This window comes from Monodelphis domestica, chromosome 1 (assembly GCF_027887165.1).
Source record: "Monodelphis domestica isolate mMonDom1 chromosome 1, mMonDom1.pri, whole genome shotgun sequence".
NCBI lineage: Eukaryota > Metazoa > Chordata > Mammalia > Didelphimorphia > Didelphidae > Monodelphis > Monodelphis domestica.
In genome coordinates this window covers 73,164,798-73,180,208 of record NC_077227.1, presented here as the reverse complement: position 1 = coordinate 73,180,208, position 15,411 = coordinate 73,164,798, and the positions used below count along the sequence as shown (strand labels likewise).

Here is a 15,411-nt window from a genome sequence, read left to right as displayed (position 1 = left end):
CCTGTTTGCCTCAGTTTTCTCCTCTGTAAAATGAATTGGATAAGGAAATGGCAAACTAATCTAGTATATTTGCCAAGAAAACTCAAAAAAGGGTAACAAAAAAGTTAGACATGACTAAACAATAAGTGGTTTAAAATGAATATTATAATTAAAAAAGAAAAAAATGGTGAGACCAAGCCAGACTGTGAGAGAAATTCTAAGTGTACGAAAATAGTTAAAATAGCTCATTTTGTGGTGGCAAAAAATTAGAAATTGAAGGAATGCCCATCAACTAGCTAAAGAAATTGTGGTATATAATGGTGATCAAATACTAAATGGCAAATAGGAGAGTTTCAGAAAAATCTGGGAAGACATATAAACTCAAGGAAAGTAAAGAACAAATGAATGTTGTACACAGTGACAGCAATCTTGTAATGATGATCAATGGTGAATTGACAGCTATTTTACTCAATACAATGATCCAAAACAATTCTGAAGGACTCATGATGAAAAAATGCTTCCTACCTTCAGAAGAAGAACTAATATGATCTGAGTGCAGATGGAAGCACTGTTTTAATTTTTTTCTTTTTCTTGCGTTTTTTGAGCAACATATAGAAATATATTTTGTATGAGTTCACATGTATAATCTTGCTTCTCAATGGTAGGGGATAGGAAGGAGAGAATTTGCAATGGATTTTTTAAATGAATGTTTAAAATAAATGTTTAAGTTTTAAATTTTAAGAATTAAGTATAGATTCAATTGAACAATATCATTAAGTCAAGGTTTATTGGGGAAAATATACCTGTAGCATTTACATCCCAGGGCTTTTGGTGAAAGTATCACACACATTCAGTAGTATGGAAAGCCTACAGCTCTACATAGCTTTCAGGTATCCTCATTTTACAGACAAGGAAATTCATGCTTAAGGGATTTATATAATATACCTGAGAAAGTACAGTGAAATAAGTGTCTGGAAACAAGCTCTTCCTTGAGGTAATGACACAAAGGAAATAAAGGTGGCACTTTTGCTAATTACTGCTTAGGTAGCCTGTGGAAATTATCGTAAGTGCTCTATACCTCAATTTCTTCATCTAAAAACTCAACAGTTGGACTAGATGATGTCTAAGGTTTCTTCCAACTCTAAATTCTATGATTCTCATTAGCAACAGAGTTCTTTGATTGTTTCCAGCAGCCCTAAGTTTAAAAACTGTTTAAACTGTTTAGTCTCAGGGTCTCTTTATACTCAAAAATTACTAAGGACTCTCTTTCCTCAGGAGTGTTTATTTGTTCATGTGGATTAACTCTATTGATTCTTTATCATGTTAAAAATTAAAACATCTTAGTGTCATTGTGAAAAATAATTATGACCTTACAAAACCCCTAAAAGGGTGTTATGGACCCCCCCCCGGTTTCCTGGATCACATTTAGAGCACCATTGACCTATATCATAATCTGATATAAAGAAAGCAAAGAGATTAACTTGCTGGAGTAATGGAGTCATTGATTCCAAAGAAGGGAAAGGCATGCAGTGCTACAGACCTGAGTTGCAAAGTCATCAATGGTAAGACTGGAACTGATGAAAAGTTTATGAATTAAAATGCTTCATCATCAGATTTTTTTAAAAAATAAATATTTGCAGAGCTATTTTATTATATTTTTGAGAAAAGAAGAATAGTAGAATGGACATTGATGTATTTGAAATATTTATCTAAGGAGAAGCTAGGTAGCACAGCAGATAGAGTGCCAGACATGGAGTCAGGAAGACCTGGGTTCAAATGTGACCTCTGATACTTCCCAGCTGTGTGACCCTGGGCAAGTCACTGAACCCTAATTGTCTAGCTCATACTACTCTTCTGCCTTAGAACAGATACTTAGTATCAATTCTAAGACAGAAGGTAAGATTAGATAGATGGATAGATAAGTAGATAGATAGATAGATAGATAGATAGATAGATAGATAGATAGATAGATAGATAGATAGATAGATGGACAGATGGATGGATAGGTAGATAGATTGTCTCTAGTGCCAGTTATAGACAATGATCCTAGACTATTTCTGAACCTCATATTTCCACATTGCAAATATACATTATGCATAAATATGATTTTACAAATGTTCCCTTTGACAAATATGATGATTTTATAGGTGAATTCAAGTTGGTTTTTAACTTTATAGAATACTTAGAACTTTATTTTAAAGATACATTTTATTACTTTGAATAAAATGATTTAGAGATGGAAGGAAGGGATCTTACACACAACAAGTCCACGTCCACAGATGAGAAAACTGAGGTCTAAAGCGATTATGTGAGATAACAAAGTACGTTAAGTCATAGAACACTGGCCTAAGCATCAAGGAAAACTGGACATCCCACCTCTGACGCATACTGTCTAAATCAGCCTGGCTAAGTCACATAATCTGTCAGTGTCCTAGGCAACTTTCAAAGAGAGTAGAGCAGGAAGCAGTCTAGACATGTACATACATAGAAGTAGTTTTTCATCAAATGCTCTCTAGAGAGATAAATCACAAGCAAATCAAAATGAATAAAAAAAATTAAAGTGGAATTTTAAAAAAAGAAGATAAAAAGACTTATTATAATTACACCAAAATTACTTCTCTCATATATTTCTGAATTTCAAATATTCTGAAAAATTTTTAGGGTAAGGTCTAGATTAGCCCGTTAGAAAACTGTAATTTCCCTAGTGACAATGCTAGAAATATGTATTAGAAATCAGTGAGAAATACCAATATTTTCATTAAGGAAAACATTTTCTTACTGCTGTATGTATGAATTAGCCACAGGCTGGATCATCCTACATACTGTTACTTACTCTGAGGACAGATGAAATTTGTTGGAACAGATTACATCCAGCAGCATCTCGAGTAACTGGTTTCTGAGCCAGATCATCCTGCCAGATGTTTGGCTTCCGGCTACAAACATGGAAAGAAGAGACAAAGTAAAATGTCAGAATGCAGGCTTCAATAAACAATTCAGAAAGGGAGATTGGTGGTGATAGAGGGGTCTTATCTGTGATTTTGGTAGGTTCCCCTGCTTTCCTTTGGAGGTCATATTTTTTTAATTAATTTAATTAAATTTTTTTTTAAATTGTTGGAATGAAAATAGTATGGCAAACCAATTTGGAGGGCATTATTTAAAGTCTTCCACAATCTAACTTCTATATACCTTTCCATTCTTATTTCCTATTGCCACCCTCTCTAATGCTGTCAAACCTGCCATTTAGCTGTTTCCTGAATATTTCTTTTCCTCCCTCAGCACCACTCCATTCCACAGAGAGGTGGGATCTAGGGTGTACTCTTTCCATAGCTTCATTAAAAACCCAAATTAGATGCCACCTTCTATTAGTACTTTTTACTGATTCTTTTTACTTCTTAGTTCCCTGTCCCTTTTGAAAATACTTTCTATATACTTTTAAAAATTTATATGTATACATTTGTACTTCTTCCTCCCAGTAGAACATAGCCTCCTTGGGAGAAAGAAGGAAGAAAGGAAGGAAGGAAGGAAGGAAGGAAGGAAGGAAGGAAGGAAGGAAGGAAGGAAGGAAGGAAGGAAGGAAGGAAGGAAGGAAGGAAGGAAGGAAGGAAGGAAGGAAGGAGGCAAGGAAGGAGGAAAGGAGGGAAGGAAGGAAGGAAAGAAGGACGGAAGGAGGGAAGGAAGGAAGGAGGGAAGAAAGGAAGGAAGGAAGGAAGGAAGGAAGGAAGGAAGGAAGGAAGGAAGGAAGGAAGGAAGGAAGGAAGGAAGGAAGGAAGGAAGGAAGGAAGGAAGGAAGAAAGGAAGGAAGGAAGGAAGGAAGGAAGGAAGGAAGGAAGGAAGGAGAGAGGGAGGGAGTGAGGGAGGGAAGGAAGGAAGGAAGGAAGGAAGGAAGGAAGGAAGGAAGGAAGGAAGGAAGGAAGGAAGGAGGGAAGGAAGGAAGGAGGGAAGAAAGGAAGGAGGGAACAAAGGAAGGAGGGAACAAAGGAAGGAGGGAAGGAAGTAGGGAAGGAAGGAAGGAGGGAAGAAAGGAAGGAGGGAAGGAAGAAGGGAAGGAAGTAGGGAAGGAAGGAAGGAGGGAACAAAGGAAGGAGGGAAGGAAGAAGGGAAGGAAGGAAGGAAGGAAGGAGGGAAGGAAGGAAGGAAGGAGGGAAGGAAGGAGGGAAGGAGGGAAGGAAGGAGGGAAGGAAGGAGGGAAGGAAGGAAGGAATTAAGGAAGGAAGGAATTGAATAAGAATGAGAGGGAGTGAATGAAGGGAGGCAAAAAGCGACAGAAGGAGGGAGAGAGCAAAAGGAATGAAGGAAGAGCAGAGAAGAAAAACATGTTAAGTAATTTCTTTTATTTTTCAGGTCCTGGCTTTCCCCATTATAAAATAACAGGTGGTTGGATTGTTAAGGGCCCCATCAGCTCTAAAGTCCTATTGTCATATGAAAATTCATGAAAAGATTAACATTCATCTATCTGGAAAGATCACAGGTCTAGATCTGGAAGGCAACTTCATATTCATCTAGTCTAATACACTAATTTTACAGATGAGGATACTGAAGTGTAGGAAAGTTAAAAGACTTCCCCAAGGTCAAACAGTCATTTGGGGTTAGAGATAGGATTTGGATCTGAGTCCTCTGTTGATAGGATCACTGATCTTGTGATTGTACCACTCTGTACATTAATAATTACCATTTAATTTAGTGGGGAAAAGGGAAGACTATTCCACATCGCTATATCTCCTGTTTCAAGTATAAGTCTCTTTAAATTATGAAACTTCAAATTATAGCTGATGAACCAGTATTCAGAGAGAGCCTGACATGTGGAGAGGACTGGAATTTTAGTCAGAAGATCTGGATTGAATTATTATTCTGGGCACTTTTCTTAGCTGTAAAGTTATAGAGAGATCATTGGCTGAGGAATAATTAACTTCTCAGACTTTCTGTTTCTTCATTGAAAGTGGATATAATAATTAAATATGAATGTTGATCCACTATAGAATAATTTAGAATATAATCTAATGCTATATAACTGATGAATTATATATGCATACATGTGTATATAGGCATTACATATGTGTATATATATATTCATATAATACTCTGTGTATGATACATGCATAATTTGTATTCTATAGTATGCAGTAATTTCCATTATGTATATGTACACATAGAAATAGAATTAAACAATATAATAACATATATTATGATATATTATATAATATAATGATATATTATGTGTTATGACAATATGACTTTATTATATATAATAAAATTACATAGCATATATAGTATATACATATATGTAGATATATACACATATCCATATGTACTAGATCTATAATATAATTGTATATATAGTATTTTAAGGGTTATAAAGTATTTTCCTCAAGAATGAAATTATGAAGCAATAAAAATATTATTTTATACAAATGTATTGACTATAGACATATAATTATATATATATAGTATTTTAAGGTTTGTAATATTCTCTTCTAGTATGACATTAAAGAAATAAGATATGTTATATGTATATGTAGAACCTATAATATATATAATATAGACAGAATATAATAAATTGATTTTATAAGTATTAGAATTACAAGAGATTTGAGTCATTATTATTGTTGTTCATTTGTAAAAATAGTAACCTTTCAAAATTGTGTTTCTTTGTCTACAGACATCTCTGGTCATGGAGTTAGACCTAGAAGCAATCTCAGAGATTATGTAGTCTAAGTCCCTCTTTTACAAAAGAAACTGAGGTCCAGCTATATGAATTGCTTAAGAATATAAAGGGGGGAATTGTCAGTTCTGAGATTTAAACCATGATTATAGAATCATAGATTTACAGCTAGAAGGAAACCCTTTCCACTGTGCCTGGCTCATAGGAGGCACTTAATAATTGTTAGGAGACATCTAGTCCAGTGTCATTGTTTTATAGAAGAGGAAATTGATACCTCGAACTGTTAAATGTTCAAGTGTTCAAGCTCATATAAGAAGTAAGTACCAGAGGAAGTATGTAAACTAATGTAAACTTCTGACTATATTGTATCATGTTGGTTCCTCTCCTAAAGGAAAATATTTTAGGGACATTGTGAGAAAATATATTAGAAATCTTTTTCATGAAACTGTGATGCCACTAAAAACCAACCCTGAAAAAATATCTTCTTACCTTGTAAAAAGGAATCCAAGTTGTTGTCCATGCTAATCTGTTTTTCGTTTACTGAAGAAGGTTTAAGAGTGTAGACAATAAATAATCCAAGCCTTTAAGGAAACAAAAGGGAGGAAGGGGAAGAAGAAAGTAAGAAATGTCATTTATATGTGCCTTTTCTAGGCATATCATCATCTGCCCTAGTTTAATTCATGTGTAAGAAGTGGTCCTTCTTATATAATAATCAGAATGTAAAAATCAGATAGTAATTCTACAGACAGCTGTATTGATTATCTAAGATAGGCAAAGGGAACAAACATAAATAGAGCAGAAAATAACTGAATTTTTTCACCTTGGGATGTGGTAGGCGACAGTCAGTAATTTACAATGTGTAAATAATCAAGAATTTATTGGAAAATCAATATTGCTCTGTCATATGTAGTAATAATTTCTTTGTTTCAAGAGTAAATAAGGACATACTAGATAGCTATCTGTTAGGTAACACAATCAATAGCTCAATGGACTTGAAGTCACAGAGACCTGAGTTCAATACTACCTCAGGTACTTATGACTTGAATGATCTTGGCTTTAATATCTCTTGGTCTCAGTTTCCCCAACTGCAAGACTTTTTAATAATAGCACTTCCTAACAGAGTTGTTTTGAGGATAAATTAAGTTTATATATACAAAATGAGTTAGACTTGATAAACTATCATCCTTCTGGCTATTAATAATTCATTGATCCACCCCTTTCTTGGAGATGAACACACAGTCATATTTAGAATCAAGGGGCATTATTTATTTTCATCTCTACAGAATCTATCGGTAGTATGTCAAGTGTAATTCTTTGTGGTTTGAAAAAATGTAATGTTAGTTTATGTGAGGAAAGTACCAGGTATGTCTTATCTTTTTAATTTTTTTCATTAAAGATGTTTCTAATTCCCAAATGCTCCCTTAGAGCCTAAGAACAGAGAGAGACAAGTCAGGAAGACTTGGTAATTAACTTCACTTTCCCAATTGGTAAAGTGGAAAATCCAAAGGACTTTCCTATTAAAAATACTTGTATTATTAACTCATTAAAGATGAAACCTTGTAAAAAATGCATAGATAAATGAATGCCAACATAGCAGCTGATGTGAGTAGAAAATGAAGCATAATAAAGCTGACCAGCTGGCACTAAAAGTTTGGAAGGAGGAGGCAACAATGAACCAATTGGAAATAGAAGTTTTGTTGCTGATCAACTTGGAGAATGACTATTTTGCTTCTACCAGTCAATGATTAAGTAGTGTAGGCACTGACTTGCTTTCCCCCATTATTAGACTGTGAGCTCCTCAAAAATAAGAACTGTCTTTTGCCCTTTTGCTATCTGGTGGTTTTTCCACTTTTCCTCTCACTTGTACTTTTAATATTTAAATAAAATTAGAAATTATCTAAAGTAGAATGTGAGAAGAAAATGATTCAGCAAATGAGATTGATGCTTATGTTGAAAATGGTGACCTTGGAAATGGGTGCAGGAATATAAATGCCATATAATACTCTGTATCAAACTCTGGGAATTCCTAAATCAGATGATCAAAAATCCAAAACAAATAATGTAAACAATGCCAGTTAATAATCCCAATTCCCATAAAAGCATAATTATGGATAACATTGATACATGATTTAAATAGGTAGGAAGTTTCTGTCCACTTAGATTCTATAAAAATGGAATCTTCCTTGCAAAGAAAGAGCAAATTGGTTTGATTTATGTTGTTAAACCATTAAAATGATTAATAATGAACCCATCAAATATCTGTAGTAGCTAATATACAGGCTTGTTAGGCATAAATAAGATAAAATGTGTGTAAAAGCATCATTAAAATTTATTTGTCAATTATTAATAATAATATTTTATTATTATATTTTATTACCTAATGACATCTTGGGTGTTGAAATATCTCTTCAGCAAATGACCAAGGATGGAAATGATGGTGGTGATCTTAGAGGGACTAAGGATGGGATCATTAAAGAGGAAGACCAGCCTAGGTATCAGTTGTACCCGGTGAGCAATTTCAGCATTCCGGGCCCCTTCCCTGGTGAGAAAGGGAAAGAGACAGTAAAAGCATTTACTGGAAAGAGCCAAATTTGCTGCATTTCTGCTAAAAAGGTTTGCAGACTCTGCTTGTTCCATGGACCTTTGACTCCTGATGATTTCTTGGCAATCTCTCAAAACAATGTCAGACACTCATTGAATATGTGTCTGTTATCAAAAACCAAAGTCTGCACTGGGACATTCCTCTACTTCTTCCTTTCCACCCCCTGGAAACTGCCATGTTTTAGAGAGTTCAAACAAAAGCCCCAATTATTGACTTTTAAATCTGTGTATCAGTGGAAACAAATGTAGATTACATAAAGCTCAAAACAAAGGCATTAGACATGTAAATGATTTCTAGCACCACTTTGCCAATAGCCTAGAAACTACCGACATTCTTCAGTGAGATTGTCTGACTATATGCCATACACACCCTTTTGAAGCCACAAAGTAGATAACCTTGTATTATCTTAACGTCAAATTGTAAAAATAATTCTAGTATTCACATCCCTTTTTTTTGGAAGTGGAGACATTCACAAATTTAATTTCCCATCAAAATGTTCTCATCTCAAGAAAACAACATCTTCCCCTACAATTTCCATTCTTTTAAAAAGAAAACAGAAATGTAAAAATCAGGGCCTCGACTCATTTCTCTTTTTTTCTTTCATTTAAATTACATTATTCACCACAACCAAAAAGTCAAGGAATAAGAGATAAAAATTCTCAATTTTGTATATGATTTTCAGTTGTCAAATAAAAAATAAAAACAAGTAATGAATTAACAGGATCCAGGCATATGTCTTGAGAATTCCACTAGATATTGCCATATATTCCTGTTTTCCTGATCAGGGTGAGTCCTTGCAAATAAGTTAAAAGGGAATGAGACACAGAAGCAACAAGGAGTTAAGGACAGTAAAATATAAGGAGCTGGCATCCTACAAACTGACTGGTTCTATATATAAACTATTTCCACAGACTGTTATGAGCTGTTCTATAGCATTAATGAATTTCTCTTTGAACATTGAAGACAAGTTTGCTGATATCCTGAATTACCCTGGGAAAGTCTTATTTCTTCCTGATACTCAGCCATATTCATAACTAAAGACAAAGTTGTAGAAAGCAGAAGTTCTCATTGGATAGCCTACCTTGGTGACTGAAGAATTTCCACGAGATGGGAAAAGAGAGCAACATCTAGATTTTCTGACGTGTTCATCCAGAGCTGAAAGACAGAAAAATATGCTTTGAATGATGCTATAGCAAAATATATTTTTATAGAAAATGGGATGGGGGTGAGGGGAACTTTTGGTCACAGTTTAGAAACTATGATAAATACATTAAGCTATACTTTTTGGCTGTTCTTACTACCAGGCATATACCCCAAGAAAGTCATAGTCAAAAAGAAAGCCCCCCTCCCCCATCTATGCAAATATTCACAGCATCGCTTTTTTTTTTTTTTGGCTGCAAAAAAATGGAAACAAAGTAGGCATCTGTCATTTGTGGAATGGCTAAACAAAGTGCAAGATAAGAATGTGATAGGCTATGAAGGCACCATAAAAATGATAACATAGGAGGAACTCTGAAAAACGTGGGAAGCATTTTTTAAAAATATGTGAGCTGATATAAAGCAAAGTAAACAGAGTCAGAGAACAAAAAGCAAAATGATATGTGAAAACTACATTAAAAGGGAAAATCATGATGACTAGCTGTGGTGACCCATTGTGATACAAGAGAACCATTGATGGAATATGCTTTTTTTCCTCAAAGAAGATGGAAGGAGGGAAGGAGGAGAAGGAATTCTACATAAAGAATGTGGTATATATTGTTCTGTATGGTCACTGGGTTTCCTGGATTTCTATGAATATTTTTCATTGTTACAAATGAGTGTTCTCTGTGTGTATGTGAAGGAATATTAAGGAGAAATCAGTATCACAACAAAAAGCCCATCAGTAAAACTTCAAAGTAGAAATTCACTTACCAAAGTAATCTTTTGTACTTAATTAAACTACTTTGTTGAGCTATTCAAAGCACCAAATCACTTAAGTGGATAAATTATGCAGAAAATAAAGGGACGGTAGACTGGCAAGCGAAGTACAAGATGGGAAGTCCAAAGACCTTTTAGCCCTACTCTCATCTTCATCGCTATCTCGTGTGTGCCTGTGAACTAACAACTTCATTCTATTTGTGTTAGTTTTTCCATCTATAAATTGTTAATCATAAATCTTGGTCATCATAAATCAACCTACTCCACAGAGCTGCTAGAAGCACAAATAGCTCTCTAAACCACATTGGAATCCTAGAAGTATCACTTGGCTACCACTATGGATATCACTTCGATTACTTCAGGTCACAAAAAAAAAAAAGCAAAGTATAATTGGTCTCTTTGGGACGGAGTAGACAACCTGGTGTTAGGTCTCTTCCATCTCCCATTTCTCCTCTCTGACCCTGCCCCAGCCCCTGAAAGTTCCTCTTACAGGGATCTTTTCCATGTTTATATCTAAAACACTGACACAATTAAGGTTATTCAATTTGGCAAGCACTATAGATTCAGATTCTCCACAGTATTAGATAATTCCAGGACTCTCTCTTCCTGCACTCTGACTGCTGATCTCCCTTACTTTCTCAGTCTCAACTAAAATAGCATCTTTTAGTAGAAGCCTTTCCCAATTCCTCTTAATTCTAGTGCCTTTCTTCCGTTTTTAACTCCAATTTATCTTGTATATAGCTTGCTCTGTATATATTTACTTGTATGCTTTCTCCCCCATTAGACTGTATCCTCCTTAAGATCAGGGACTGTCTTTTGCCTCTTTTCATATCTTCAGCTCTTAGCACAACATGTGGAACCTAATAAGTGTAAATACTTATTGACTGAGTTTTTAAAAATTCTCATAGTGACAAGGAATAAATTAAAAGAAAAGAAAAAGTGTAGCAGTGATGGATATGGTCTAATCATCTATTTCAATTTGAATGAGGCAGAATTACTCTCTCATTGCTGAAGGTAAGGGGAGAACAAGGAAGGGATATGAATATTTCACTAATGCTGCAAATCCAGGCAGTTTTTATTATTTTAATTGCCCTAAAATTATCCCAGTAAAGTTGTCTACAGGATCCATCTCCTATGGTAGGAATTAAGGGTAGTTACAGATTGTTGGATGAGGAAAAGCATTTCATCCAGTCTATACTGACTCTATTATAATCCAAAACTTCCCTAAGATTTGTATGACATTCTATATTATTATTTTTTTAAACCCTTGCCTTCCATCTTAGAATCAATACTGTGTATTGGTTCCAAGGAGGAAGATCAGTAAGGACTAGGCAATGAGGGTAAAGTGACTTGCCCAGGATCACACTGCTAGGAAATGTTTGAGGCCAGATTTAAACCTAGGACGTTTCATAGCCAGGCTTGGTTCTCAATCCACTAAGCCTGTATTATTTATTAGAAACTTGACTCCTTGCTAGAAATAAAAAACAGGATTGCCTACAAAATCATTAATCTACAATGTACAGCTTTTTTTTCTTTTCATCAAATTCCACATGGTGGCAACCAATATTGCCCCTTTTGAGCACCCTTCGGATCTCTTCTGGGTATTTCTTTTTGCCACAGTAACATTTTCAATAGTAAACTTCCCCCCACCCCAATTTACCTCAAAATTGCAGAGAACGTGCTGGAATATACCAAGATTCATGATAGCAGACGATCCAAAGCCCAGCTCAATGGTACCAGCAATAGAAAGGATGAGCTGGAAAATTCTGTTGTTCAACAATCGTACCTTCTTCTTGAGGAGCAATGTCAGTATCTGAAAAAAAATAGAGCAAGATCTCTCTATGCAATAAAGCTCAATTTACTCTTTGATCAATATATTTTTTTCCAAATGCCTTTCTGTACCCCCATAGTCTACAACTGAAGAGAACAGAACTAGCTCTGCTGATGTCTTACCACAAACTTGAAAACTGATCTGGACAAGGCAGCTGCTACATAGAGATAGCAATTCACCATTAGCATGCCAATGGGGCTTGGGCTTCCTTGGCAAACTTCTATTACAGACACTTTGTATTGGATATAAGCTCACTTTTCTCTAAAAGTTAGACAGGCCACCATAGCTGAGAGGCTTTATTCATGCCTTCAGAGTCTTTGGCATGGTCAAATGATTTGACATCAAAAGGAAAAATGTTTTTGTCATTATTAATTTAATTAATCATTAGATTACATTAAAGAAAATACATTATCATCGTTACTGTCTCACTTTAAGGACCAGAGGACCTGTCCATCTGACTTGTCGATGGAACCTTCTAGAGGGGCTTATTAATAATTTATTATTTATTATTCATTATTATTATTAATAATGAAAATATGTGAACTACTGCAGAGCAGTGTCAATCTTGCTTTTCTTTTGTATCTTTATCACTTATCACAGTGTTTTTTCTAGTCATCATTTAATATTTTCTTCATTTATTTATTCATTCATTTACTCATTTATTCATTCTTCACCCATGTGAAAGCCAAATTTGGGGAACTACTGAAATGAGATGCCTTTCTTACCCACAGTCAAGAGGCCCTTTTACCGCCACATTCTCTTTGACTTCCAAGGGGAAACTTTGGTGCTTTATTACCTGGTATCCGTGCATGTGTTTCATGAGGTTGTCACACATGGGACTGCTGCTTAGAACTGAGTGAAGAACTTTAATGGCAGCATACATAGTATGATCATCGGTAGCCAGGGAAATCATTCCAAGGAGAATGGCAGGTCCACCAATGAAGTTCAGGCTGTTGGCCGCAGGACTGGAGTGGAACACTCTTACCCCTAAGGACAATCCAAAGTCTCAGGTAATCACTTTCTATTTCAGCACAATTAAAAATTATCTAGTGATCTAAATAAGTCAGACTAGATGCCTGCAAGTCCTTACTAACTCTAGAAATGACGTGATTCTGTGAATTCCATCTTTGTAAAAAATGGTTTTAGAAGCTTCATTGACTCAATGAGTTTATGCGATTTGCCCAGTATTACATAGTCAAAATGCCCCAAAGGCAGGACTAGAACCCAGATCTTCCTACCTTTAATGATAGCTTTTTATCCACTTTGACATACAATCTCATGAAATGACACCATTTTTAAAAACATCATTGATTTACTTTTTTTTTAAAGGAGAGGAGGCAAATAAATTGGACAGGTTTGAATTAAGATTCATTGTAAGTGAATGAAAAAATTGTTTTCTATTTAGATGTAAAGAGAAATGCAGGGTTTGATTTATGCATATTGATAAGAACTGAAGATAAGCGAGACAACTTTTAATTGTACTTCAGTGTCTGGATTTCAATGTAATTCTAAACTACCTATCTAAATATAATTTTATGTTAGCATTAGTGAAAATGTATGGTTCCTGGTTAATAAAGGACTATTCTATTGGGGGAAATATAGGGTCATGTTTTAAGATGTTTTCAAAGTTTAAACTACTTAATATAGAGATTACTATTTTTATTTATTTATTAATTATATATAAATATAATATATTTTATATTATATATAATATAAATTTATTATTTAATATAGAGACTACTATATTTTTTCAGATCATTAGATGATGAAATAATAAGAAATTTTGATTAGTTTCCATGAACAACCTGAGTATTTCACTGCTCTAATAGTCCTGCATAGTAAGAACCCCCAGAAGTCCTCATTCCTAGGACTTTATTCCAATTCACCTTCTGTACATACCTAACTGACCCACAGCAACTGCTCCAATGGTACGAAGGGAACCTGAAAGGTGTCCAGCAAAATTTCTTACCAAAAAAACTGGCATTGAATTGTCCCGGGAGGAAATGTTCATCTAAAGAAATCACAAATAATTCTAAATAATCATATAACATTTTTGAAAGGGAAGGAGGAAAATTTAACCTAACTGGAAAATTTAGCCAATGAAAAGTAAACTGAAATTTTTCATTAAGTGCTGAAATCTAGACTCAAGCCCAAAGATAAATGCACATCTGGCTAATTACTAGAAAGATAATTAAGTGCACCAAATTTCTTCAATCTTTTCCTCATTTCAACTTCTGGGATCTTTTGTGTGAAGCTGAACTGGGTTTTGAAATTTGAGATATAGCTGCTACCACAAGGTCTGTCAACTTTGGGGCTGGTGTGGATTCGGTACCATGGACATTCTAACATTCTAATCTAGTCTGCTTGATTTATTCTATCCAATGTTACAAGAGCATTTCAAGACATAATAGCTTTAGAGATAGCCTGCTGACACTGAAGATTGAAAGCCAGGACCAGAAAGGTAAGGTTATGGGTTCAAAACTGACCTCAGACATTTTCTAGCTATGTGACCCTAGACAAGTCACTTAACCCCCATTGCTTAACCCTTATAACTTTTCTGCCTTGGACTCACTACACAGTATTGATTATAAGATAGAAGGTAAGGTTTTTAATATATATATATATATATATATATATTAATAAGGAGCATTACTGTTTCCTAAATCTGTAAGCATGTCTTCAAAAATGTCTTTTATGTAGATATAGGTGGTATATGTCCAAAATGGTGCCAATCAGGACAAATGCATAGGTTCAATCCAGAAATAAAACAGATTTTGTTATTTAGTCATTTCCATAGTGTCCCCATTTGCTGTTTTCTTGGCAGATACTAGAGCAGTTTGCCATTTCTCTCTCCAGCTCATTTTATAAGTGGGGAAACTGAGGCAAATAATATTAAATAACTTGCCCTAGATCACATAGCTAGTAAGTATCTTAGGCTGGATTTCAGCTCAGGAAGGTGAGTCTCCCTTAACACCATATGCAGCACTCTATCCACTGCACTACCTAGTGGCCCCAAATAGGACAGTTACTTCCAGCTATCTATCAATTAATGATGATGATTGATAGCTACAATTATATGGTGATTTAATAAGGTTTATCAAATACTTTTTACAAATATATTTTTTATTTTTTCCTCCAAAACAACCCTCCAAGGTAGGTACTATTATATGGATGAGGTTACTTAATGAGGATCATAATTTGAAACTGCATCTTTTTGACTCCAAGTCTAACACTCTATCCATTACCCACTGAACAACCTATTTGCCAAACACTGTACATAATACATACGTGTTCTATATGCCAAGCAGTGTTTTATACACTGGGGAAATAGAAATAAATCCTAGGTGCTGCCTTCAAGGAACTTAGGAGTTTCTTGGGAAGGGAGGACACTTACATTTTAATTTTCTGGAGGTGGCACAGTGG

The 15,411-nt window shown here is 34.8% G+C and overlaps 1 protein-coding gene across 2 annotated transcripts in view; it reads right to left on the bottom strand.

The window, feature by feature from the left end:
• Nucleotides 1-15,411, bottom strand: part of WDFY4 (WDFY family member 4) — a 371,719-nt gene that overhangs the window by 226,879 nt on the left and 129,429 nt on the right. For both annotated transcript variants that reach the window (XM_056800705.1, XM_007478602.3), the window contains exons 22-28: nt 13,888-13,999; nt 12,785-12,975; nt 11,818-11,970; nt 9,322-9,395; nt 8,016-8,177; nt 6,128-6,219; nt 2,813-2,912 (exon numbers count right to left, since the gene is read on the bottom strand). In XM_056800705.1, the coding sequence (XP_056656683.1) occupies nt 2,813-2,912; nt 6,128-6,219; nt 8,016-8,177; nt 9,322-9,395; nt 11,818-11,970; nt 12,785-12,975; nt 13,888-13,999 (884 nt within the window). The remainder of the gene's footprint in view (nt 1-2,812; nt 2,913-6,127; nt 6,220-8,015; nt 8,178-9,321; nt 9,396-11,817; nt 11,971-12,784; nt 12,976-13,887; nt 14,000-15,411) is intronic.